Genomic DNA, 27,306 nt, shown 5'->3' with positions numbered 1-27,306 from the left:
TCTTCAGGATGTTTAATTGGAGGAAACTGTGGCTCATCCAGGGCTGGATGTCAGACAAACAAGCTGACAACACAGAGGCAGTAGAGGGGTCGAGGGAGGTGGTGGTGAGGCAGAACTGGGTATCGTCAATGTACATGTGGAACTGTATGTCATGTCTTCGGATGATGTTGCTGAGGGGCAGCATGTAGATGAGGAATTGGAGTTGGCCAAGTATAGATCCTTGGGGGACTCCAGAAGGAATGGTGTGGAGGTGGGAAGAGAAGCCATTGCAGGAGTTTCTCTGGCTACGATTGGATAGGTAAGAGTGCAACTAAGCAAGGGCAATCCCACTCAGTTGGACAATGGAGGAGAGGCATTGGAGGAGGATGGCATGGTTGACCTGTCAATGGCTGCAGAGAGGTTGAGAAAGATGAGGAGGCATTGTGTACCAGAGTCAAAGAAGGAATCGTTTATGACTTTGATTACGGCTTTTTCAGTACTAGCTCCAATTCAGAGACAGATGCATTGTGTTGAGCTTGGAAAAAATGTACTTTTTCTATAGCTCAATATGTAACTGCACTGTCCAGTATGGTACTGCATCCTACAGATGAAGGAAGTTCTTAGGTTCAATCCCTAGTTTGTGCTGATCTCAGCAAGGGCTACAGTAGGTGAGCTACATTAAGTTTCGAAATTAGAAAGGGGGGAAAAAGTCTGCCTGGGCTCCCTGTCCTGATCACTATCCAGTGGACCCACCTGGAAAGTGTGCATATGTGGGCATCAGGTGAGGAGAGGATCAAACTTGGCTATGTTGTACCCCACGGATGACACTCATTGTTCAGGCCTATACATGAGCCATGACTCAGTGACATACTGGAGGACTTGTGGAACAATTAGAGTGCAAAAAAATGGAGAAAATTGGGGTGCAGGGAAGATATGGGTATTTTCTCTATGGAAATTCAAGCTCGCTTAGATATAAATCTTACAATTGCCAGTAGGCGGCCTCCCAATCTGAGCTGTTATTTCTCTATTTTCAGAGACGCTGAGGTATCTAGAACTGTCATGTTGGTGCTTAGCCAGAGGTGCCCTGCTTGCTCCACTCCTCAGTAGTTTGCATGAATTGTTTCTCTTAGCGACTGAGAGATGTAGTCTATATAGTATTTTAAATCATATCTGGAAAATAATTTTTGAGGAATTCTCCAGATGATCATTTCTTCTATTTCAACTTTTTGAAATTTACATATTTTGTTCAACTTATTCTTTTGTTTTTGAGCTGCCTCTTGCAATTTCACTGCCCCTTCTAGTTTTGTATCATTTGCAACTCTGAGCACTTCTCATTGAGTTTCTGAATCCAGGTAATTTACGTAAATTAGAAACAGTTATGCACCCAACAAACCCCAAAGCACCCCACTCGGTACTCCCCCCACCCCCACCCCCCACTCAGTACTCCCCCCACCCACCCCCCCACTCTGTACTCCCCCCGTTCCCACTCGGTACTCCCCCCCCTCTCCCACCCCACTCAGTACTCCCCCCTGAGATGAGGAGGAATTTCTTCACTCAGCGGGTTGTGAATCTTTGGAATTCTCTACCCCAGAGGGCTGTTAATGCTCAGTCGTTGAATATATTCAAGGCTGAGATCAATAGATTTTTGGACTCTAACGGAATTATGGGATATGGAGATCAGGCAGGAAAGTGGAGCTGAGGTCGAAGATCAGCCATGATCTTATTGAATGGTGGAGCAGGTTACTCCTCCTATTTCTTATGTTCTTGTGATTTTACATGGAATGGCAGTAAGATTAATTGGTTTGTTGTTGCCTTTTCGAATATGGGCACCATGTTACAAATTCACTAAGACAAAGCATACTATTTTGTCCTTGTACAAAACCTTGGTTAGGCCTCAGTTAGAATACTGTGTCCAGTTTTGGACTCCTCACATGGTGGGTGATACTGAGGCTTTGGAAAGGGTACAGAGGAGGCCACAAGATTAATTCCCAGTTTAAAGTATCTTAGTTACCAAGATAGGCTAAAAGAGCTGGGACTCTACACTTTAGAGAAGCGTAGACTTAGGGGTGATATGTATAAGAACATAAGAACATAAGAAATAGGAGCAGGAGTAGGCCAATCGGCCCCTCGAGCCTGCTCCGCCATTCAATAAGATCATGGCTGATCTGATCCTAACCTCAAATCTAAATTCATGTCCAATTTCCTGCCCGCTCCCCGTAACCCCTAATTCCCTTTACTTCTAGGAAACTGTCTATTTCTGTTTTAAATTTATTTAATGATGTAGCTTCCACAGCTTCCTGGGGCAGCAAATTCCACAGACCTACTACCATCTGAGTGAAGAAGTTTCTCCTCATCTCAGTTTTGAAAGAGCAGCCCCTTATTCTAAGATCATGTCCCCTCATTCTAGTTTCACCCATCCTTGGGAACATCCTGACCGCATCCACCCGATCAAGCCCCTTCACAATCTTATATGTTTCAATAAGATCGCCTCTCATTCTTCTGAATTCCAATGAGTAGAGTCCCAATCTACTCAACCTCTCCTCATACGTCCGCCCCCTCATCCCCGGGATTAACCGAGTGAACCTTCTTTGTACTGCCTCGAGAGCAAGTATGTTTTTTCTTAAGTATGGGCACCAAAACTGTATGCAGTATTCCAGGTGCGGTCTCACCAATACCTTATATAACTGCAGCAATGCCTCCCTGTTTTTATATTCTATCCCCCTAGCAATAAAAGCCAACATTCCGTTGGCCTTCTTGATCACCTGCTGCACCTGCATACTAACCTTTTGATTTTCTTGCACTAGGACCCCCAGATCCCTTTGTACTGCAGTACTTTCCAGTTTCTCACCATTAAGATAATAACTTGCTCTCCGATTTTTCCTGCCAAAGTGCATAACCTCACATTTTCCAATATTGTATTGCATCTGCCAAATCTCCACCCACTCACCCAACCTGTCTATATCCCCTTGTAGGTTTTTTATGTCCTCCTCACTCTCCACTTTCCCTCCCATCTTTGTATCATCTGCAAACTTTGATATGTTACACTACAAATCGTTAATATAGATTGTAAAGAGTTGGGGACCCAGCACCGACCCCTGCGGAACACCACTGGCTACTGGTTGCCAGTCCGAGAATGTACCATTTATCCCAACTCTCTGCTTCCTGTTAGATAACCAATCCTCCACCCATGCCAGAATATTACCCCCAATCCAGTGATTCTTTATCTTGAGCAATAATCTTTTATATGGCACCTTGTCGAATGCCTTCTGGAAGTCTAAATACACTACGTCCACTGGTTCCCCTTTATCCACCCTGTACATTATATCCTCAAAGAACTCAAGCAAATTTGTCAGACATGACTTCCCCTTCGTAAAGCCATGCTGACTTTGTCCTATTAAATTATGTTTATCCAAATGTTCCGCTACTGTCTCCTTAACAATAGACTCCAAAATTTTACCCACCACAGATGTTAGGCTAACTGGTCTATAATTTCCAGCCTTCTGCCTACTACCCTTTTTAAATAAGGGTGTTACATTAGCAGTTTTCCAATCTGCTGGGACCTTTGCCGAGTCCAGAGAATTTTGGAAAATTATTACCAAAGCATCCACAATCCCGACTGCCACTTCCCTCAAGACCCTAGGATGTAAGCCATCAGGTCCAGGGGATTTATCCGCCTTGAGTCCCATTAATTTACTGAGTACCAATTCCTTAGTGATTTTAATCGTATTTAGCTCCTCCCCCCCCCTAGAGCCCCCTGTTTGTCCAGTGTTGGGATATTCTTAGTGTCCTCTACCGTAAAGACTGAAACAAAATATTTGTTCAGCATTTTTGCCTTCTCCACGTTTCCCACCATTAATTTCCCGGTCTCATCCTCTAAGGGACCTACGTTTGCCTTAGCCACCCTTTTTCTTTTTATATAACTGTAGAAACTCTTGCTATCTGTTTTTATATTTTTTGCTAATTTATTTTCATAATCTATCTTCCCTTTCTTAATCAATCCTTTAGTTACTTTTTGCTGTCTTTTGAAGACTTCCCAATCTTCTATCCTCCCACTAAGTTTGGCTACCTTATATGTCCTTGTTTTTAGTCGGATACTATCCTTAATTTCTTTACTTAGCCACGGATGGCTGTCATTTCTTTTACACCCTTTTTTCCTCAGTGGAATATATATTTTTTGGAAGTTGTAAAATAACTCCTTAAATGAACACCACTGTTCATGTACCGTCTTACCCTTTAAACTATTTTCCCAGTCCACTTTAATCAATTCCGCTCTCATACCATCATAGTCTCCTTTATTCAAGCTCAGTACGCTTGTTTGAGAACCAACCTTCTCACCCTCTAATTGGATATGGAATGTAACCATGTTATGGTCACTCATTCCAAGGGGATCCTTAACTAGGACATTATTAATTAATCCTGGCTCATTACACAGGACCAGGTCCAAGGTTGCTTGCCTCCTTGTAGGATCAGTTACATACTGCTCAAGAAATCCATCCCTAATACACTCAATAAACTCTTCCTCAAGTCTGCCCTGCCCAATTTGATTTGTCCAGTTAATATGATAGTTAAAATCCCCCATAATTATAGCTGTTCCCTTATTACATGCCCCGACTATTTCCTGATTAATACTTCTTCCAGCAGAGTTGCAACTATTAGGAGGCCTATATACTACGCCCACGAGTGTTTTTTTCCCCTTATTATTCCTTATCTCTACCCAAACTGTTTCATTATCCTGATCCTTTGTCCCAATATCATTTCTCTGTATTACAGTGATTCCTTCCTTTATTAACATAGCCACCCCACCTCCCCTTCCTTCCTGCCTATCCTTCCTGATTGTTAAATACCCTGGCATGTTTAATTCCCAGTCGTTGTCACCCTGCAACCATGTTTCTGTAATGGCCACAAGATCATACCCATATGTAGTTATTTGTGCCGTTAACTCGTCCATTTTGTTACGAATGCTACGTGCATTCAGATAAAGAACTTTCAAATATGTTTTATGACACTTAGTTCCTGCTTTTTCCTTTTTTAACACTTTACCTTTTACTCCATACCTTCTGTCCCTTCCTGACACACTTTCCTCTGTCTCCCTGCTCAGGTTCCCAACCCCCTGCCACAGCTTTGATGCTGGGTTAATCGCCTTATGCCTTCTAGTTTTCATTTTATCAGTCGTGCCTAAAGTACACTTTCTTTCCACTTGTTCTTGAACAACTGTTTGTACTATTTCTAGTGTAGATTTCCCCTGGGTCTTCCCCTCTCTTGCTGCTCTCAACTTTATTCCCTTCTGACTCCCTGCTCAGGTTCCCATCCCCCTGCCGCTCTAGTTTAAACCTTCCCCAACAGCACTAGCAAACACCCCCGCGAGGACATTGGTCCCGGTCCTGCTCGGGTGTAACCCGTCACGCTTGTACAGGTCCCACCTTCCCCAGAACCGGTCCCAATGCCCCAGGAATCTAAATCCCTCCCTCCTACACCATCCCTGCAGCCACGCATTCATCCTGTCTATTCTCCTGTTCCTATACTCACTAGCACATGGCACCGGTAGTAATCCTGAGATCACTACCTTTGAAGTCCTGCTTTTTAATTTATCTCCTAACTCCTTAAATTCACCTTGCAGGACCCCATCCCTTTTTTTACCTATGTCGTTGGTACCAATATGGACCACGACTACTGGCTGTTCACCTCCCCCTCCAGAATGCCCTGCAGCCGCTCCGTGACATCCTTGACCCTAGCACCAGGGAGGCAACATACCATCCTGGAGTCATGTTTGCGGCTGCAGAAACGCCTATCTGTTCCCCTTACAATCGAATCCCCTATCACTATAGCCCTGCCACTCTTCTTCCTCCCCTCCTGTGCAGCAGAGCCACCCGTGGTGCCCCGAACCTGGCTCTTGCTGCTTTCCCCTGATAAGCCATCTCCCCCAACAGTATCTAAAGCAGAATATCTGTTTGAGAGGGAGATGGCCCCAGGGGACTCCTGCTCTACCTGCCTCATCCTTTTACTCTGCCTGGCGGTCACCCATTTCCTTTCTGCCTGCGTATTCTTTACCTGCGGTGTGACCACCTCACTGAACGTGCTATCCACGATAGTCTCAGCATCGCGGATGCTCCACAGTGAATCCACCCGCAGCTCCAGCTCCGAAAGACGGTTAGCCAGTAGCTGCAGCTGGACACACTTCCTGCACACATGGTCGCCAGGGACACTGGTAGTGTCCATGACTTCCCACATAGTGCAGGAGGAGCATATCACGGTATGATGTTTATAAGATGATGAAGGGAATAAATTCTGTTTGTGTAGACAGTTTGTTTCAACTAAATAGGTTAGGTAGGACCAGGGGGTCACAATCTCAAGTTATGTAAAGCCAGAACTAGGTTAGATGTTAAGAGATGGTTCTTTTCCCAGAGAATAGTGGACATGTGGAATAGGCTGCTGGATTGTGCAGCAAATGTTGATTCGCTGAATTCCTTCAAGTGAGAGTTGGATCTGTTTCTGGCTAGGGCGGAGATCACCTCATACAAGAGGTAGGTACACTATCACATTAATCAGGGCCAGAGTGGTCCCCTGGACTAGTTTCGATTGCCTAAGGGAGTTGGAGAGAAATTTTCCAGCTTTTTTCCCCCTAAGTAGCCTGGGTTTCTATCTGTTTTTTCACCTCTCCCAGGAGATTACATGACTTTTGGGTGGAGTGGGGAGTGTATAAATTGTGATGCACAAGGCATAGCAGTTGTGCGGGGCAGGCTGGATAGACCAGTGGGTCTTTTCCTGTCCGTCATTGTTTGTATAAACCAGGTACCTCCTCAGTGTCCTCTGACTCCTTGTGCCACGTGAAGTGATGTCCCTGTATAATGTCCCGGGTATTTGCCAGTGAAAGTACAGGATGAACCACTGATCCTGTGCAGAGCAATGAAAAATCTCATGATTTACACTACTTATTTTGCAGCTTTAGGTCCACTGGCAACAGCATTGTTAAAGACAACCCACTAAAGGAAATGACTTGGCACCAGTGCATGAGGCACCAAGACGTTCCTTGGGAGGCAGCTTCACTGGCTGCCTATGACTGCCAAGTACTGACAGTGGCAAAGATAAATGGCTGCTGCTGGTGACATTTGCAAAAGGTGTGCCATCTTTGGTCTAGGCCACGGGTGGGTGGGCTGGCTTCTTAACATGACTATACAGACCAACAGGGTTGTGAAGGTGACTTTGTAGTAGCTGCAATGGCCAGCTGAGGGATTGTTGTGAATCTAACCTGCAATATAACCGCAAACTCAGCAGTAAGGACAATGGATTACATTACACATCCACATCCATTCGAAGTAGTTATAAATGGGTTATTAGATGTCCCAATTATTGCATAAAAATAACATCACTTTGCTCAAGTAAGTTAGCTGTGCCATTTTACCTGTAAATGTACAAAGATCTAGTCCCACAATTACTGCATTTTGTTTTACAGTTAAACCCTGGTAAATGTATTAACTTCATGTAAAACTTTCCAGTTCGATTAGGACTTGTATATAATAAGAGTTGATAAGAAAGAGACACTGCAATGTTATGCCTGAACCAAGTATCCATTCATCTACCTTATGTTCAATGATCTGCTGTTGTAAAATAAATTTTAAAATCTTGCTATTCACAAAAGGGACAATGTTTAAGTATCATTTTCACCCTGGCAATACCCCAGCAGCTACCCGATACATCAGTGTAAATGTACTACTGAAATGCAGTCACTTGGATTCAATTGTAATTATAACAGCATGAAGGAGGTACGCCTTTCCATGGGGGTACTGGTTTCCCTTAAGTCATTCAACATTATACTGTAGCCATTTTGCTCTAAATAGAAAATACGATTAATTAACGACCACAGCCTGTAAAACCTGTCCAACGAATCATTCCAGTACAGGTGACCATTTTTTATATATGAACTCAGAAAGTGAGAGCTGGCAAGGATTTTAACAATGGAGGGTATCACTACCAAGCCCAATTGTGTTCTCAATGACCATCCAAACACACACAGGCACCTCTAGATAGTGAACAAGAACAGGAGTACAGGCTGATTTCTCTCTTCCAAGGAGAGGGATGTTGTGACTAATTGTAGTCCTCCCACACCACCCTGTGTGAGATCAGCAAACTCAGCACAGACCAGGGATCAAACCAGTGATATCCTTAGTCATGGTCCTTATCGTCTCCCATTCTTAACTAATTAGGGCTAATTCCAAGAAACCAAGACCAAAAAAGCTGCCTCAATTCCTTGACCTGCACTGCTCCCAGCACAAGCACGTCATGCCAAGAAACCTGGATGTATTGAATGTTAATTGTATGATTTATATCAATTAGTGTTAATTGTATTCAGGCAGTGTGTATCGATTGGGCATTCTCTTGTATCCATTTATAGAAGAACTTAGCTAGGGTGTAATATGGAGCTCTGTGAATAAAGGCTTGGAAGCAACTGAAGACTAGGCTCTAGTATTCTATCCTTCACCACCTGGCTATCTGACTTTATAACATTGAAACACCGTGCAATCAAATGTCCATTGACTTCATAAAATAATTGTAAACAATTTTACAACACCAAGTTATAGTCCAGCAATTTTATTTGAAATTCACAAGCTTTCGGAGGCTTCCTCCTTCCTCAGGTGAATGTGGATATGAAATTCTCGAACCCTTCGCGTTTATAAATCACAGAACAATGCTTGATGATTACAGACAGTGTTTTCAACTGCCCGTTGCCAGGGCAATCAGTGTGCAGACAGACAGGTGTTACCTACAGATCCCCCGAATATACAAACCACCAAAAAAAAAGGCAGAAACATCGAAAAGACAGCAAATGACCCGTTGTATTAAAAACAGATAACATTTGTTCACTGGTGGGGTAACGTGTAGCGTGACATGAACCCAAGATCCCGGTTGAGGCCGTCCTCATGGGTGTGGTGACTCGGCCAACGTTGTCTACCTCATACGTTGCAGGAAAGGATGCCCTGGAGCATGGTACATTGGCGAGACCATGCAGACACTGCGACAACGGATGAACGGACACCGCGCAACAATCGCCAAACAGGAGGGTTCCCTCCCAGTCGGGGAACACTTCAGCAGTCAAGGACATTCAGCCACCGACCTTCGGGTAAGCATACTCCAAGGCGGCCTTCGAGACACACGACAACGCAAAATCGTCGAGCAGAAATTGATAGCCAAGTTCCGCACCCATGAGGACGGCCTCAACCGGGATCTTGGGTTCATGTCACGCTACACGTTACCCCACCAGCGAACAAATGTTATCTGTTTTTAATACAACGGGTCATTTGCTGTCTTTTCGATGTTTCTGCCTCTCTTTTTTTTTTGGTGGTTTGTATATTCGGGGGATCTGTAGGTAACACCTGTCTGTCTGCACACTGATTGCCCTGGCAACGGGCAGTTGAAAACACTGTAATCACCAAGCATTGTTCTGTGATTTATAAATGCGAAGGGTTCGAGGAGTTCATATCCACGTTCACCTGAGGAAGGAGGAAGCCTCCAACCCCAGTCCATCACCGGCATCTCCACTTCATAAATTAAGTATGTGAATGTACAATTCTAAGAATTCAATACAAAAATTATAGATTTCAATTACTGCATTTATTCTTCTCAAAATAAGACACTGTATGCTGTCATTCTATCCTTGCAAAAATTTAGAGTAGCTAAAAAAGACTGATTATAAAAGATATCAAGAATTCTTTGAATTGTTCTCAGTCTGCCCAGGTTTTACAGTAAGCTACTATTTCAATAAATGGGAGACTCGACAATGTTACCGTTTCCAAGTATTACAGCAAGTTACTACTTTAATAAATGGGAGACTCTACTATCTACTTAAACTTACAGGTCACAATGAACTCATTAGCAAATTTAGAATAAGAATGCAAAGTTAGCTCCTGAATGGGCTAATAGTGGGCAAAGGTACAGCCTGGTTTAGCACTAGACCATAAAGCTCCAGGTTTGATTTTGGCTTTACGGTGAGTTATCTGGTCTCATGTGGGTCAAAAGTTGGAGAACTAAAACATTGGGTGGGGGAAAGGGAAAAATCAGCCAGAGTTCTGTTCCTGATTACTATCTGGTGACCCCTACTGGAAAGTACACATCAGGGAAGGAAAGAATCAGATTCAGCTCTGATCACCTTCACAGCTGAATTGCCTACCAGAACTCACCATCTGGACTCACCAATGAAGAATGGCCACTTGGATGAGATAAAAGAGGGCTGTGGGTGCCCAGCCAAAATCACTGTCTTTAGAGAAAAAGGGAGCAAAATAAGTGAATCCATCCCAGTTCCATTTGGAGCCGCATAGAGCTTCTGACATAGTTTTATGTACTGCGTTGGTGCTAATAGCAATACAACGTTGAACATTTCACCAGCCTAAGAACACAGTCTCTCTTTTCCAAGTGCCTGCATTATTTCCATTAAAATGGTGAAACTGGAAGGTTAGTTTCTGCTGGACTTTTTCCAGGATTCAGGTTATTAAATCTGTCCAGTGTTTGGTGAGAAAGATGAAAAGATGAAATGTGCAACAACAAATGTTTGTCACATAACAAATGTTGTGGTTGTAGCTTTCATCACTGAGTAATGCTATGGTTTCCCGCCTTGCTGGTCTAATTGCTCTATTTTCAAAACTATCAAAATGATTCACATGAAGTCTCCTTGCTTCAGATTCCACATGTACGCTGACGACACTCAGCTCTACCTCACAACCACCTCCCTCGACCCTCCACTGTCGCTCATTTGTCATATTGCTTCTCCGACTGAAGAAAAATTTCCTCCAACTAAATATTGGGAAGACCAAAGCCATTGTCTTTGGTCGCCGCTGCAAATTTTGTTCCCTAGCCACCGACTCCATCCCTCTCACTGGCCACTGTATGAGGCTGAACCAGACCGTTCACAACCCTGGTGTCCTATATGATCCTGAGATGAGCTTCCGACCACATATCCACTCCACCACCAAGGCTGCCTACTTCCACCTCCGTAACATCACCTGTCTCCGCCCCTGCCTCAGCTCATCTGCTGCTGAAACCCTTATCTATGCCTTTGTTACCTCCAGACTTTTTTTTTTATTTGTTCATGGGATGTGGGCATCGCTGGCAAGGCCAGCATTTATTGCCCATCCCTAATTGCTCTTGAGAAGGTGGTGGTGAGCCGCCTTCTTGAACCGCTGCAGTCCGTGTGGTGAAGGTTCTCCCACAGTGCTGTTGGAAGGGAGTTCCAGGATTTTGACCCAGTGACGATGAAGGAACGGCGACATATTTCCAAGTACGGATGGTGTGTGACTCGGAGGGGAACGTGCAGGTGGTGTTGTTCCCATGTGCCTGCTGCTCTTGTCCTTCTAGGTGGTAAAGGTCGCGGGTTGGGAGGTGCTGTCGAAGAAGCCTTGGCGAGTTGCTGCAGCGCATCCTGTGAATGGTACACACTGCAGCCATGGTGCGTCGGTGGTGAAGGGAGTGAATGTTTAGGGTGGTGGATGGGATGCCAATCAAGCGGGCTGCTTTGTCCTGGATGGTGTTGAGCTTCTTGAGTGTTGTTGGAGCTGCACTCATCCAGGCAAGTGGAGAGTATTTCATCACACTCCTGACTTGTGTCTTGTAGATGGTGGAAAGGCTTTGAGAAGGTGAGTCACTCACCACAGAATACCCAGCCTCTGACCTGCTCTTGTAGCCACAGTAATTATATGGCTGGTCCAGTTAAGTTTCTGGTCAATGGTAACCTCCAGGATGTTGATGGTGGGGGATTCGGCGATGGTAATGCTGTTGAATGTCAAGGAGAGGCGGTTAGACTCTCTCTTGTTGGAGATGGTCATTGCCTGGCACTTGTCTGGGGCGAATGTTACTTGCCACTTATCAGCCCAAGCCTTGATGTTGTCCAGGTCTTGCTGCAAGCGGGCACGGACTGCTTCATTATTTGAGGGGTTGCAAATGGAACTGAACACTCTGCAATCATCAGCAAACATCCCCATTTCTGACCTTATGATGGAGGGAAGGTCATTGATGAAGCAGCTGAAGATGGTTGGGCCTAGGACACTGCCTTGAGGAACTCCTGCAGCAATGTCCTGGGGCTGAGATGATTGGCCTCCAACAACCACTACCATCTTCCTTTGTGCTAGGTATGACTCCAGCCACTGGAGAGTTTCCCCCCTGATTCCCGTTGATTTCAATTTTACTAGGGCTCCTTGGTGCCACACTTGGTCAAATGCTGCCTTGATGTCAAGGGCTGTCACTCTCACCTCACCTCTGGAATTCAGCTCTTTTGTCCATGTTTGGACCAAGGCTGTAATGAGGTCTGGAGCTGAGTTGTCCTGGCGGAACCCAAACTGAGCATCGGTGTGCAGGTTATTGGTGAGTAAGTGCCGCTTGATAGCACTGTCGACGACACCTTCCGTCACTTTGCTGATGATTAAGAGTAGACTGACGGGGCGGTAATTGGCCGGATTGGATTTGTCCTGCTTTTTGTGGACAGGACATACCTGAGCAATTTTCCACATTGTCGGGTAGATGCCAGTGTTGTAGCTGTACTGGAACAGTTTGGCTAGAAGCGCGGCTACTTCTGGAGTACAAGTCTTCAGCACTGCAGCCGGGATGTTGTCTATCCCAATGCTCTCCTGGCTGGCCTCCCATCTTCCACCCTCCATAAACTTGAGCTCATCCAAAACTCTGCTCCCCGTATCCTAACTCGCAACAAGTCACATTCTCCCATCACCCTTGTGGTTGCTGACGTGCATTGGCTCCAGGTCCAGGAATGTCTCTATTTTAAAATTATTATCCTTGTTTTCAAATCCCTCCATGGCCTCGCCCCTCCCTTTCTCTGTAACCTCCTCCAGCCCCACAACCCTCTGAGATCTCTGCACTCCTCCAATTCTTGCCTCTTGTGCATCCCTGATTTTAAACGCTTCACTCTTGACGGTTGTGCCTTCAGCTGTCTAGGCCCTAAGCTCTGGAATTTCCTCCCTAAACATCTCGGGCATCTAACTCTCTCTCCTCCTTTAAGACGCTCCTTAAAACCTAGCTCTTTGCCCAAGCTTTTGGTCACCTGTCCTAATATCTCCTTATGTGGCTCGTTGTCAAATTTTGTTTGATAGCGTTCCTGTGAAGAGCCTTTGGGATGTCTTACTACATTAAAGGTGCTATATAAAAGCAAGTTGTTGCTGCCAGCTGGTAGTTTATAAGGTGAAGTGCGCCTGGGTAATCTCAATGCAGAGGAATATGTAACACAATATTGTCTTCAAATGAGATGGCAACTCAAGAATTGCCACAAAAAGACCTTAAAGAAGCACAAAGTGGGGGCAGGGGGTAGTTCATGCTGCTCCTGTAAGTTATGCTATCCTACAGTCGGGGTTGAGGTTGAGATATGTTCCCAGGGTACCTACTACGCGGAGACACTAGAGAGCTGGGATTGTTACCCTTAGAGCAGAGAAGACTAAAAGGAGATTCGATAGAAGTGTTCAAAATCATGATGGGTTTTGATAGAGTAAATAAGGAGTAACTATTTACACTAGCAAAAGGGTTGGTAACCAGAGGACACAGGTTTAAGGTAATTGGCAAAAGAGCCAAAGGTGAAATGAGGAGATTTTTTTTTTATGCAGCGAGTTATGATCTGGAATGCACTGCCTGAAAGGGTGGTGAAAACAGATTCGATAGTAACTTTCAAAAAGGAATTGGATAAATACTTGAAGGGGAGAAAATTGCAGGGCTATGGGGAAAGAGCAGGACAGTGGGACTAATTAGATAGCACTCTCAAAGAGCCGGCACAGGTACGATGGGTTGAATGACCTCCTTCTGTGCTGTAAGATTCTATGATTCTATGTGGCCCATGCTATACATGATACAGATTGGTGCTGCCACTCAGTACAAACTGGATATATTTTCTTATTTGCAGCATTTCACTACTCAACCTGAGAGGTGCACATACAGTAGCTCAATTTGTTCTTTTTTGGTATCTCATTTTTATTCCCTAACTCGAATTCCTCCATGAAACCAACCCATGTCCTACCAAGAGGGAGAGCAGTAGGTAGATACCAAATCTTACAGATGCTGCTCTTAACCTCCTAGTAGGCAGTGAACTCTCCTGATTTCTCCTCAATTCTACAAGGGAGTAGCTTAATCCTTGTTCAGTGACTCTGAAGACATCTTCAGCTGAGATTAGAAACCTTGTCATGTGGCAATCTTGACATGAACCCGAATCTGGTCATTTGTTCCACAGTGCCACATCACTTTATTAACTAGCAGTGTTACCTCAATACCACGGACATATAGCAGAGCTGACCCAAAGCCTACATTAACTAAACATATTTATTTTTGTTTTAACAAGCCAAAACAATCTTGTTGATATTTGAAACGCTCTATCCACTGGGCCTGTTCACCATGTGATCACAATCAACATCTTTTTAAACAATTGAAAGTCATGTTGTAACATGGCAGTGTACAGTAACAAACATACAACAGATATCTGATTTATGAAACAGTGATATTGCTGTACACTATTGCCAATACATTAAGGCAGCCAAAAAGGTTGCTTATAATAGACTTAAACAAAACAGGAACAAATTGGAATTTGATAAAGATTTTCTTATTTTATTTTGCTAGGAATGTCCTTATTCAATTTCCTAAAGGAAGCACTGTGGGACATCCTAAGGACTTTGATAAGACACTATATAAATGCAATTTCTTTCTTTCCTTTTTTATGTACTAAATACATATTTACAAGTTGTAGATTTTACTATTTTCTATTCTAAAGCCACGGCAGCCCCAGTAAAAGAGAAGCCAGAATAAATACTTTATCTGTTGGTTAACTCTTTTAAAAACACTTAGGAACAACTAGGTAAAAGGCTGAAACAAAGTTGTGATCTTGTCTTGTACAGGGTAAATCGTTTCTTCACAAATCCTATTTTCAATGCCACGTGGAAATTCTTCAAACGCATTTCAACTCAATGCCTTGAGCCTTCTTACTGGGTTTCTTTCACAATGTCTGATTGAGTTACCAATTTAAACACTTTCCCACTGTGCATTCATGGTCCTGTGTAATGTGTTGGAACAGATACTGAATCAGAGAGCTGGCTGAAACCCAATAAGAAGCAGAGAAGGGCTCCAGGCAGTGAGTTAATAAGCCCTCGGAAGAGCTTTCATACAACACTGACAAGAGGAATAAAGATGGAAAGCTAATTTATTACACAGAACTTTCAGTGCACCAGAAATCCCATCTTTAACATTTATCTATATATAATGGTGCAGTTTTGCTGATGGTACCAGGGTGTACATCGGAATATGAAGTTTCAGCATTCACATACGAAAAAAACAAAAAGAGAAAAATAAGTCTTACCAGGCATTTATACATTCTCGAATATCTGTTGTCCATAATTTCAACTGCTGATCATCGACAGTCTCAAAAATAACTTCCAGCAAGCTGTTAACCTAGTTCAGGGGGGAAGAAAAGAGAAACATCAAGATTCAACAAATAGCTTCAACAGTGGAAAAAAGAGCAAAAAATGCAAACCAGATCCCTCGGCTGAGACTCCACACTCCATTTCACCTCAAGATCATTTCCGTGTCTTTTCTGAGAATTATTGCTTTTACATAAGTATTTTTTAAACAAAGAATTTACTTAACTTATGGGATTTCATGATTTGTTTTATTTCTATTTTTTTCCGTGAAAAGTCACTTATTATTACTAAATTATTGCTAAACTTTTTTCTGTTCTAAAGAAAGCACCTCAGGCAGACAGCAAAGTATGCACAAATATAACCATAAGCTGAAAAGGGCCTAACTTCTTCACCTTCCCAAGACTGATTCTTTAGGCTGCCCTATGGTATGCACCTTTCCCCATTCAAGCGAGCTGTCAGACAACTTGCTCCGCATCTGTCAATGCTGTTCTGTAAGGAGTCTTACAACACCAGGTTACAGTCCAACAGCTTTATTTGAAATCAGAAGCTTTCGGAGCTTTCCTCCTTCGTCAGGTGAGTGTAGGATTCCATAAAGGTACAGCATATATAGTCAGAGAACAATGCCTGGTGATTACAGATAATCTTTCCAACTGCCCGTTATCACACCTTGGCAGAGATATAATCAAAGCAATCAAAGGAGTGGAATGGTGTTCAGACAGAGAAACATTACATACAAGACTACTGAATACACAAATGGTCAGAACACAAAGACAGAGAGAGAGAGAGAGAGAGAGAGAGAGACACCTGAAAGGCAGAGAAAGAGAAAGAATGACCAGTCGTATTAAAAACAGATAACTTTTTTTCGCTGGTGGGGTTACATGTAGCGTGACATGAACCCAAGATCCCACATCAATGTTGTTCTGTAGCAAGCTCCTGTGAACTACACTCGAGCAGATCAGGGTGACTGTCTTCATCCAATTCTCACTCTGACCATGTGGTAAATCACCTGATCTCCCTCCTGCTACCAGCCCTTGATGACACAGATAACTCACTACATGGGTAATCGTCAACACAAGCCTGCATCCAACCATTCCAAGCCTCAGGATGTCAAAGTACCATCATGCCACACCACACATGGCCATAAAAAAAATGGATGTTTTGCTCCAGTGTTAGTCATTTGGATATTTTCAATAGTGTAAATGTATAGTTATTGTTTGAGAGGCTAAGTGCATTTTGTGAAGAAATAGAAAGTTTCTACCAGTGTCTGAAGAAAGCCACTTAAAAGTTTCGTTAAAATTTAATGACATTTTTACTAGAATGAAGTTATAAGTCATTTATTAGATGTATAAACATAATCACAATACATTAGGCATATGATCACAAAATAGAGATGTTTTGTGGCACTCTACGCATTTGTGTATTCTTTGTATCTTTATTTTGTGATGTTATAGCCATACTGTCTGTACATGTTTAATTGATTGTGTTCATTTTAGCTTTTGTCTCTGTATAGTTCTGGTATTTTAGTTATTTGAAAAGTCTTGATGTTTAAACATTTTTAGTGATGTGATTGAATGCTGGAGGGGATTATGTGGGAACAGTGTAATGTGGATGATATGCCGTTGATCGCTCCGTTGAGGAATTTGTGGAGAAACAACAAATTATTGGGTAGGGGGTAGTAGTTTTGTGAGTTGAGGTAGTGTTTGGGAGCTGCTGGTTCTGCGGACCTTGAAATCATGAATGGCCGTTAGAGGGACACTATACTTAATGGTGATATTGAAAGAAGCAAGGGAGGAAATAGCAGAGGCTCTGACCATCATTTTCCAATCCTCACTGGATACAGGTGTGGTGCCAGAGGATTGGAGGACTGCTAAAGTTGTACCACTGTTTAAAAAAGGAGCAAGGGATAGACCGAGTAATTACAGGCCAGTCAGTCTAACCTCAGTGGTGGGCAAATTATTGGAAACAATTCTGAGGGACAGGATAAACTGTCACTTAGGAAGGCACAGGTTAATCAAGGACAGTCAGCATGGATTTGTTAAGGGAAGGTCGTGTCTGACTAACTTGATTGAATTTTTTGAGGAGGTAACAAGGAGGGTCGGTGAGGGTAGTGCATTTGATGTAGTCTACATGGATTTTAGCAAGGCTTTTGACAAGGTCCCACATGGCAGACTGGTCAAAAAAGTACAAGACCATGGGATCCAAGGGAAAGAGGCAATTTGGATCCAAAATTGGCTCAGTGGCAGGAAGCAAAGAGTAATGGTCGACGGGTGTTTTTGTGACTGGAAGGCTGTTTCCAGTGGAGTTCCACAGGGCTCAGTACTAGGTCCCTTGCTTTTTGTGATATATATTAATGATTTGGACTTAAATGTAGGGGGCATGATTAAGAAGTTTGCAGATAATACAAAAATTGGCCGTGTGATTGATAGTGAGGAGGAAAGCTGTAGACTACAGGAAGATATCAATGGACTGGTAAGGCGGACAGAAAAATGGCAAATGGAGTTCAATCCAGAGAAGTATGAGGTAATGCATTTGGGGAGGGCAGACAAGGCAAGGGAGTACACAATAAATGGGAGGATACTGAAAGGTGTAGAGGAAGTGAGGGACCTTGGAGTGCATGTCCACAGATCCCTGAAGGTAGCAGGACAAGTAGATAAAGTGGTTAAGAAGACATATGGAATACTTTCCTTTATTAGCCGAGGCATAGAATATAAGAGCAGGGAGGTTATGCCGGAACTGTAAAAACACTGGTTAGGCCACAGCTTGAGTACTGCATACAGTTCTGGTCACCACATTACAGGAAGGATGTAATTGCACTAGAGAGGGTACAGAGGAGATTTGCGAGGATGTTGCCAGGACAGGAGAATTTTAGGTATGAGGAAAGATTGGATAGGTTGGGGTTGTTCTCTTTGGAACAAAGGAGGCTGAGGGGTGATTTAATTGAGGTGTACAAAATTATGAGGGGCCTAGATAGAGTGGATAGGAAGGACCTATTTCCTTTAGCGGAGAGGTCAATAACCAGGGGGCATACATTTAATTTGATTGGTAGAAGAATTAGAGGGGAGCTGAGGAGAAATTTTTCACCCAGAGAGTGGTAGGGGTCTGGAACTCACTGCCTGAAAAGGTGGTAGAGGCAGAAACCCTCAACTCATTTAAAAAGTACCTGGATGTGCACCTGAAGTGCCATGACCTACAAGGCAACGGACCAAGTGCTGGAAAGTGGGATTAGGCTGGGTGGCTCATTTTCGGCCGGCGCGGACACAATGGGCCGAATGGCTTCCTTCTGTGTCGTAAATTTTCTATGATTCTATGAAATGAGTGTTTTTGAATTTCTGGTTTTGTGTGCGTCTTTGTGCTGTTGTGTTGTGATATGGTTGTGCTCATATGTTTATTATGTTGTGTTTATCTATTTGTGTCTCTGTGGTTTTATGGTTGTGTGCCTTTTGGTGTACTTTTCGGTTTATTTTGTGCATGTGTTGCTTTGATCTTTTTTAACTTTGTAAAGTTTTAATTATTTGAAAATTGTCGGGATTGAAAAATTTGACATTTTCTCACCAGCATTTCAGCTGGGAATGTTCAGCAAGGTCTAAGGCTGAAGAACAGGACTGGGATCTCGAGGCATAGCCGGGCGGACAGGAGCAGGGTAACATTTTTGCAGCAGGAAGGGACTGAGGCTGAAAAGCAGGACTGAGAATTTAATTTTTTTTTACATTTTCTCAGCAGTGGGGAATTTTTTTCCCAAAACGTAAGTGGGTTGCTTACATTTTCTTGTATTTTAATTTCCATTGTTAAGTTGCCTGCCCAGCAGAGAGGATTTTCAGCCTTCAAGAAGATTGCAAGGGTACCACCGAATGGCCGAGGCGTGTTGCAACAGCACCACCTAGTGGCCTTCAATTACAGCGTGACAGGCAAATGCTGACATTGGCTTTTCCCTTTATAAAATGTTGACATAAAAAACATAACTCAAAAATTATGACACAGGAATTAAGTTGATATGGACATGAAGTGAATGCCATTCCACGCACAACACTTGTAACAAAATATAGATAGAAATGTATTAAAATGGCTTATTTTCCCAACAGTCTGCCGTGAAATATAACTCCGTCACATGAAACCAGAACCATCAGGCCTAGGTCACTATTAAACTTATTACCATTTCATCCAGGGTGCATAATAGTAAGAATTTAAAAAAATATTAAAAATTTATACATGCTAGATAATATAAACAATCACAAATGTCTAGTAAGATGTTTATAGCAGTATAGTGGAATTTCCATTATCAACCAGAACTCTTCCCAGAGATATTGCCTCATTGCACAGTGCTTTTTTTGTATATCCACAAATTTCCATTATTCAATTTGGAGGAGGACAGGGTCCCTCCACTTGGTGCAAAATGGAGATTCTGGTGTAAAACAATCTCAGATACTTGAAGCTTTGTGCTCATTGTTCATATTATCTGAACCTCTCAATTGAACTTTTATGGTGTACCATACCATTGTCATCCTGTATATATTTCATATACAATATACAGAAGTTCAGGGCCTTAGAGATTTCATCACAGACTCCTGTTAGTAACATTAATAAGATGTTTGATGTATATGAATGATATGGGTCATATAATACCATGATGGAGTATGAGAACATAATTCTACAGACGCAATGACCTCTCCAAGCACACTCATTACGGAAAACAGTAGATATCAAGATCGGAGAAAATCACTTCTCAAATAAATGAGACTCCCTCAAATGAGTTTGTTTTCTTTTTAATATAATTTTTGTGAGGGGATGAATCTCTATCTCCATTCTTGAGTACATGGGTGTCAGGAGCTCTATGGTACTTTGCTCATGAGGCTATTCTTTATACATATGCCTTGATAGTGAATGTTGGCACAGTGCTCAATTATTAGGGAGACATCAGAACCAAACCTGAGCCCGTCCTTATCCAACACCCAAATACATGCACTTTCCAGCTGGGATACCTAGCAGTGATCAGGAGTAGGAACTTGAACTGATTATTCCCTTCTCTGGCCCAGAGGTCATGAGACTAAATGTAGCACTCTTCTGCTGTCTTGGCTGAGACCAGGTAACTCAGCACAGGCTGTGAATCAAGTTTAGGACCTTCGGGTCCTTATGGCTCGGCACCACACCACATAGTACAGAAGAATATTGATGAAACTCATGAAAAGTGCACGGTTGATCCAGTCCAAAAAATTGGATTGTAAGTGATGAATGAACCCGCAAAGGGAACAGATTTTGAGAAAAACAAAGAAAAAGATCCTGCTGTAATCTATGAAATAGAGCAAAACAAAAATGGGCTTGTACCTATCAGATCCTGCAACAGTTCTGAATGGGATGACTTTTATGATTTTTGTTTCAGTCAGAAAAATGTTTCAGATAAAGTACAGTTATCAAGGAGATTTCTAAATAAGAGTTACCAATCTTTTACACATCAGTTATTTCACAAAAATACAGTATATTGTGATCCTCTTTCAAGTGTTCTGGACTGCAGTAGGCTTTTGGGCTTTATCTCCGGAACCTTAAACACATCAGGAATCAAATTAGGCAAATCTTTCTTCTATTTTAGAATTTAGAAAGGAACATTGAAAGGTTCTTTCTAATAGCATGAACATTGATCTGATTCCATTTAACAATGGGATTAGGAAGATTGCACAGATAGCTGGGTAGAATTTGGAAAGGAACATTATAAAGGTATTTCTAATAGCATGGACATTTACGTAATTACATTTAATGATGGAATTAGGCTGCACAGACAGCTGGGTTATGAGAACACCAGCTTCAAATAGGTTGTCTTTGGGAAACACTGTCACTCTCAGCCCAGACTGTCTGGCCCTGGTACCAGGGTGATGTAGTGGAAAATGCCTGGCGCCTGTGACATGTACCCGAGGGAGGAATCAACAACTTCAGGAGATTAGGTTAGAAGGGGAGAAAATCGGTAGAAAAAGGAGAGAGAAAAGCCTTCAAACTATTTTTTTTTGTTTTACTTCACTTTTTTTAATGCTGAGGAGGAGATAGTTTTTAAAATGGAAGTAGTGTACAGCAGCTTTATTTCCAAAAGTGTAATAAAAGTCTGTATTACAATAGTTAACTCTGTCATTTCCTGTTTATTTTATGGTGTTTTTTCATATTTCCCATTTTCCCTTTTGGTTTTTCACAGCTTTCTTGGAACTATGCTGTCAAAAGAATGAAACAAGATCATTCAACCAAACCAACCTGCTCATTCCCACAATATACATGGTCATAGTTCCTTCCAATGTTTTTTAATCTTGAGGGTGCGGAATACCAGTGGGCAAAACTTAAACAAAATCTGACACACATAATTGAGCAAAATTTCCAAGATATCGGTGTAATATTGTATTTCACATTCCTTCTTCAGCCTGCTTCTGGGATATGAACTTGTCAACATCTGCTATCTGCGCTGTCAGCAACAAGCCAAAAGGAAATGCTCTTCTTCAGGGAGGGACAGGTCCCTGAAGCAAGAGGTGAAGGCCCCTGCAATTGTAGAACATGCCATCTACAAGATTAACCAACAGCTGGTAAAGCACACACATTCAGGGAGATGAATTTGTGCATCAGTCAAGGCTGGAATTCCGAACCGAGGTCCCCCACATAGAACCCCAAGGTCTACCACTATAATCGTCATGCATAGGATTTTAATTAAAAATAGTTTAGATTTGGAGTACTGCTGCAGATACGTGCTGCTGGAGACAGGGAATGAACTGGCATCAGTGATGGGACTAATATTTCCACTCCAGGGAAAACATAGGTGTCACAGAAATATAATAAGGGGATTTCAGATTGGTGAAGTGTGGTGTTACTTTATTGCAACTGTGAAACATTTGTGACTCTGGGAATAGACTATGATGAAAGTCTATCTCAAGTCAAGGGACAGTGATAAAGCAATGTCACCAGCACAATAGCCCCATCATTCAATTGACATTATCAAGGACTGTTTACACCCTTTTAGAGCACTGCTCATGATGCATCTGTTAAATGATGAATCACATGGATCAGTATTAAGTTCTTTATCACAGCAATCATCTCAGCAAGAGCAATCACGATAAGGAATTCAACATTGCACTACTGGTGTAATTCTGCAGAACAAAACTGTCCGAAAGCACTGTTAACACTATGCAACATAACCCCACTGCTTCACCCAGTCAATAGACATCACCTGCCACTCACCTTCAGTACAAATGTGTTTATGTTGTCTGGCATCTCGAGCCGAGTACACATTCTTATCTCTGTAATTGCAGAACAAGGAGTACTGTGCTTCGGTTTAGAGCACTGAAAGAAAGCATACAAAGAGAAAAATATGAAGAGATGTTCGTTACAAGATTCATTCTTCTGTGATTGCATTCTAATATCTCACCACTGCCTCGATGTGACTTAAAGTCTATGCTGAAGATTTTAATTAACTCTGACAGCTTTCTCTGCACTATGGTTGTAATACTCACTCCAGTGCAAGTCACATGACTCTCAAAATATAGAGAAAGTAATGAGATCTTAATTGGAGTGCATACATCATTAACCATAATGTTCACCTGTTAAGATTACAGATAAACGTTTATGGAGTTTTTAATATGTGGCTTGATGGAGAATTAGAATCAAGCTTTTATTTCACTTGTAAGAACGATTTATATAATTCACTCAGGGAACAAAAGCCAGATGTGCAGCTCTCCACTTACTGGAAAACGCATCACTGTATATTTGGCTGTATTTGGCCAACTGATTTGGCAAACCAGAAATATGTGCATACCTTGAAACTAGAATCTAATGGAAAAAGAACTGAAGAGAGCTGCACAGAAGCATGGATTGTATATTGACAGGTACACTGCTTGTTAATGCATTCTTCTGGCTCACAAGCCAGAAAATCAGGTTAGTTGATAATATCCTGGTATGGGGACATAACTGTTGAGCACAGAAAGTTGGCCAGGACTAAACTGCTGGCTAAGTCAGTGGTGTCATCTCAAGATCATGTGCCATGGAATTCACATTCGTATTGCAGAGTTGATCCCACACATCAGTAGCAGCAGACAAAGAAATTGGCACATAACAATTGATCAAAAGTAGTGATTTGCTGATGAATATTTCCTGATAGCTTAGCGGACAGACTGAACGCTCAGTCTGCCCACAGCCGGAAAAAAGCATGAGTCTTTGCTGTTAGAGAGAGCATTTATTTTGCTGCACAGCACCGCTGCCTCTGGGCGTACCAAAAAAAACCCCACTGAAGCCATCAGCATTGCTTCATGTGCCTGACAGTGATGCTGTTAAAGGAGAGGGCTGCTACAAGCAGCAGTAAGACAAATGCACCATTAAACACATCACCATAGAAACAATTTGGGTTGTCCAATAGTGCCCTGAGTAATCCAAATGGTTCTTTCTTTCTTTCTTTTCAGTTTGTTTGCATTATGAAACTTTCATCCACTTTTCCCAATTTACAAAATCTATCTGCTGTACATTAAGCAGATCTGCACAATTCATATAGGGTGCCCTGCAAACGGCAATCTCTGCCACATCTATAGATTTGTTGATCATGCAGTGAACAATATTACAGAATAGGAACTTCAGAAAGCTACATGTTTTCAAGATCTTAATTTCTTAACCATGAGGAATCAGGTTAGTCACTGGAATGCAACTATTGCACTTGTACAGAATGGCACACTGCACAAACTGCTCTCAAAATTTGAACATACCACGACAATGACTGATTCCTGAGCTGGTTGCTGATCTGTGATGGTACTCCTTGGTAATATAGAAACCCCTTGATAATTCATCTCTTCAGATTCCTGAGAGAAGTCTCATTATATCAGGAGATGACTGCATATAACACCAGGTACTTTTTATTCTACCATTCGCAACTGTGGCGTCCTATTTGACCGAGATGATCACATATCCGCTCCATCACCAAGATCGACTACTTTCACCTCTGTAACATCCCCCATTTGCACCCCTGCCCCAACTCATCTGCTGCTGAAACCCTCATCTATGCCTTGGTTACCTCCAGACTCGACTGCTCCAATGCTTTCCTGGCCGGCCACCTATTTTCCACCCTCCATAAACTTGAGCTCATCCAAAACTCTGCTCCCCATATCATAACTCACACCAAATCTCGTTCACCCATCACCCCTGTGCTCACTGACCTACATTGGCTCCAGGTCTAGGAACATCTCGATTTTAAAATTCTCATCCTTGTTTTCAAATCCCTCCATGGCCTCATCCCTCCCCATCTCTGTGACCTCCTCCAGCCCTAGAACCCTCCGAGATCTCTGCGCTCCTCCAATCCCGGCCTCTTGCGCATCCCTGATTTTAATCGCTCCACCATTGGTGCCCTGCCTTCAGCTGCCTAGGCCCTAAGCTCTGGAATTCTCTACCTAAACCACTTTGCCTCTCTACCTCTCTCGCCTCCTTTAAGATGCTCCGTAAAACCTAACTCTTTGACCAAATTTTTGGTCACCTGTCCTAATATCTCCTTATGTGTCTCGGTGTCAAATTTTGTTTGATAGTGCTCCTGTGAAGCGCCTTGGGACGTTTTACTACTTTAAGGGCAATATATAAATGCAAGTTGTTGTTGTAATGCAATTCGCCATAATAGAATTTCCAGTATGCATAGGTAGGTGAAAGCATTGTGAGTGTGTGTAAACAAAACCATGAAGCTATGCAAAGTAACTTGTTATAAAGATTATCAAACAATTACAAAAACCCGTGCAACCCATTTGCAGATATCTTGGGGAGCAGTGCAAAAGCAAAGGTTTCAACAATCTGACTGGTAGTGGTTTGCATCTGGGTCATCTTCATTCCTTACATTAACTCCCCCACCCACACACAAGTGTACAAACATATGCATAACTCCATCATAACATCGGAACCCCCAGTGCTGGGGTGGGTATAAGTCAGTCTAAATGACCAAGTACCCTATGTCACTACATTCATGATCTATAGTCTCTGAAGGAAGTCAGTTTCTTTAAAGGACCATTTTAGAAATTAATAAATCATGGTCAGTATATTTGTTAAGATTAGGTACAAATCATTTACAAGATCAAACAATTGCTTAAGAAAGAACAAAGAACAGACTTGCACTTATATGAAGCCTTTCAAGTCCTCATGAGGTCCCAAAGCACGTAACACAATGAATTACTATAGATGTAGTCATTGCTATTTTGTAGGCAAATGCAGCAGCCAATTCACACGCAGCAAGATCGCACAAACAGCAATGAGATGAATGACTATTTAAACTGTTTTTTGTAGCATTGGTTGAGGGATAAATGTCCACCGGGACAGCTCCCCTGATCTTTGAATAGTGCCAGGTGATCTTTTGCGACTATCTGGGACCGCCATAGTTTAATGGCTAGCTGAAATTCGTCACCTCCCAACAATGCAGCGCTCCCTCAGTACGAAACTAAAGTATCAGTCTAGATTATGTGCTCGTCCTGGAATGGGGCATGAGCCCATGATCTTCTGACAGAGGTACAACGTTACCCACAGAGTCAAGGCTGACATAGCGAATTATCACTATGTAAAACCATGCTGCAAATTTAATCTTGAAACAGGACGTTCCAAAGCATTTCAGTCAATGAAGTACTTCTAAAGTGTAGTCACTGTTTCTAATATTGGCAAATGTAGCAGCCAATTTGCACATAACAAGATCCCACAAACAGCAATGACATATGTGACCAGTTAATCTGTTTTTGGGGGTGTTGGTTGAGGGATAAATATTGGCCAGATACCAGGAGAACTCCCCTGCTCTTCTTCAAACAGTATCAGGGGATCTTTTACATCTGAGAGGGCAGATGAGGCCTTGGTTTAATGTCTCATCCGAAAGAAAGCACCAACGGAGCAGCGTTCCCTCAGCATGGTACTCCCCCAGTCTAAGTATCAGCCTAGATTAGATGCTAAAGTCTCTGGAGCTGGGCTTGGATCCAATATCTTCTCCCTTAGAGGCAAAAGTGCTACCACTGAGCCAAGGCTGACATTACATTTGAATTGGTCTGGCCCTTGTTGATGAGTTTTGCTGTTCTGTCACTAGATGAAATACTATTGGAACCAAAATTGCCTCACTGGACAGTACCTTCTTTTTTTGTACTCTCAAAGAATGGCAATGCAGTCTTGGAAGGACTAAAAGCAGGGGAAAAAGAAAACTGGGAAACTACAAAATGGGAGTATTGGTTGAGGGATAAATATTGGCCAGATACCAGGAGAACTCCCCCGCTCTTCTTCAAACAGTATCAGGGGATCTTTTACATCCCTCAACCAATGCTACAAAAAACAGTTTAAATAGTCATTCATCTCATTGCTGTTTGTGCGATCTTGCTGCGTGTGAATTGGCTGCTGCATTTGCCTACAAAATAGCAATGACTACATTCTTTTACATTCGGAGTATTTGGACCACTATGTGAGCCAACTAGAATTATGTAAAGTGGTATAAACTTGATTACATTTACGGTGCAGTAGTCTGCAGAGTTAAGTATAAAATAACTGATACTTGGGAGTCAATTATAAGACTGTAACTAACTGAACTTTGAGAACAGAGCAAAGCCTTCCTGAGGAGATAAAATGGGCTGGGTAGAGTCCATGGCTATTGGAACTACTACTTTGTTGCCCTTACTATTACTAATTTCTACCCATTCAGCTTCTGCTATTTCTTCTTCTGATGTTATATTCCACCTTTCAATAACTGTTAAATCATCCTTACCAACAAGCCTGTCTTCCATACCTGTAGGACGATTTGCTAATCTAAGGAATATATCAGGTAGATAGGAACTGGGAAAAGTCCAGGAGATGTTGTCTCTTTCTCTCTCTGCAGGATCCCCTCCCAGAGCTCCCACAACCAGAGGGAGCCTGGGGTCAACTAACATATTAAGGAGGCCACTGCACCCCACTGCTCATTTAATAGCCCCGTACCTATCTTGCCGGCTTGATTTAACCCTGC

General features: G+C 42.5%; 1 protein-coding gene across 6 annotated transcripts in view; it reads right to left on the bottom strand.

Moving 5' to 3' along the window:
- The window catches only part of sh2b3 (SH2B adaptor protein 3), a 214,930-nt gene that overhangs the window by 43,767 nt on the left and 143,857 nt on the right, over positions 1 to 27,306 (bottom strand). For all 6 annotated transcript variants that reach the window (XM_068005854.1, XM_068005853.1, XM_068005856.1 and 3 more), the window contains exons 3-4: positions 22,563 to 22,664; positions 15,302 to 15,393 (exon numbers count right to left, since the gene is read on the bottom strand). In XM_068005854.1, coding sequence (XP_067861955.1) covers positions 15,302 to 15,393; positions 22,563 to 22,664 — 194 coding nt within the window. The remainder of the gene's footprint in view (positions 1 to 15,301; positions 15,394 to 22,562; positions 22,665 to 27,306) is intronic.

Source organism: Heptranchias perlo, chromosome 25 (assembly GCF_035084215.1).
Source record: "Heptranchias perlo isolate sHepPer1 chromosome 25, sHepPer1.hap1, whole genome shotgun sequence".
In the NCBI taxonomy this organism is placed as follows: domain Eukaryota; kingdom Metazoa; phylum Chordata; class Chondrichthyes; order Hexanchiformes; family Hexanchidae; genus Heptranchias; species Heptranchias perlo.
This window is presented reverse-complemented; position numbering and strand designations above follow the sequence as displayed.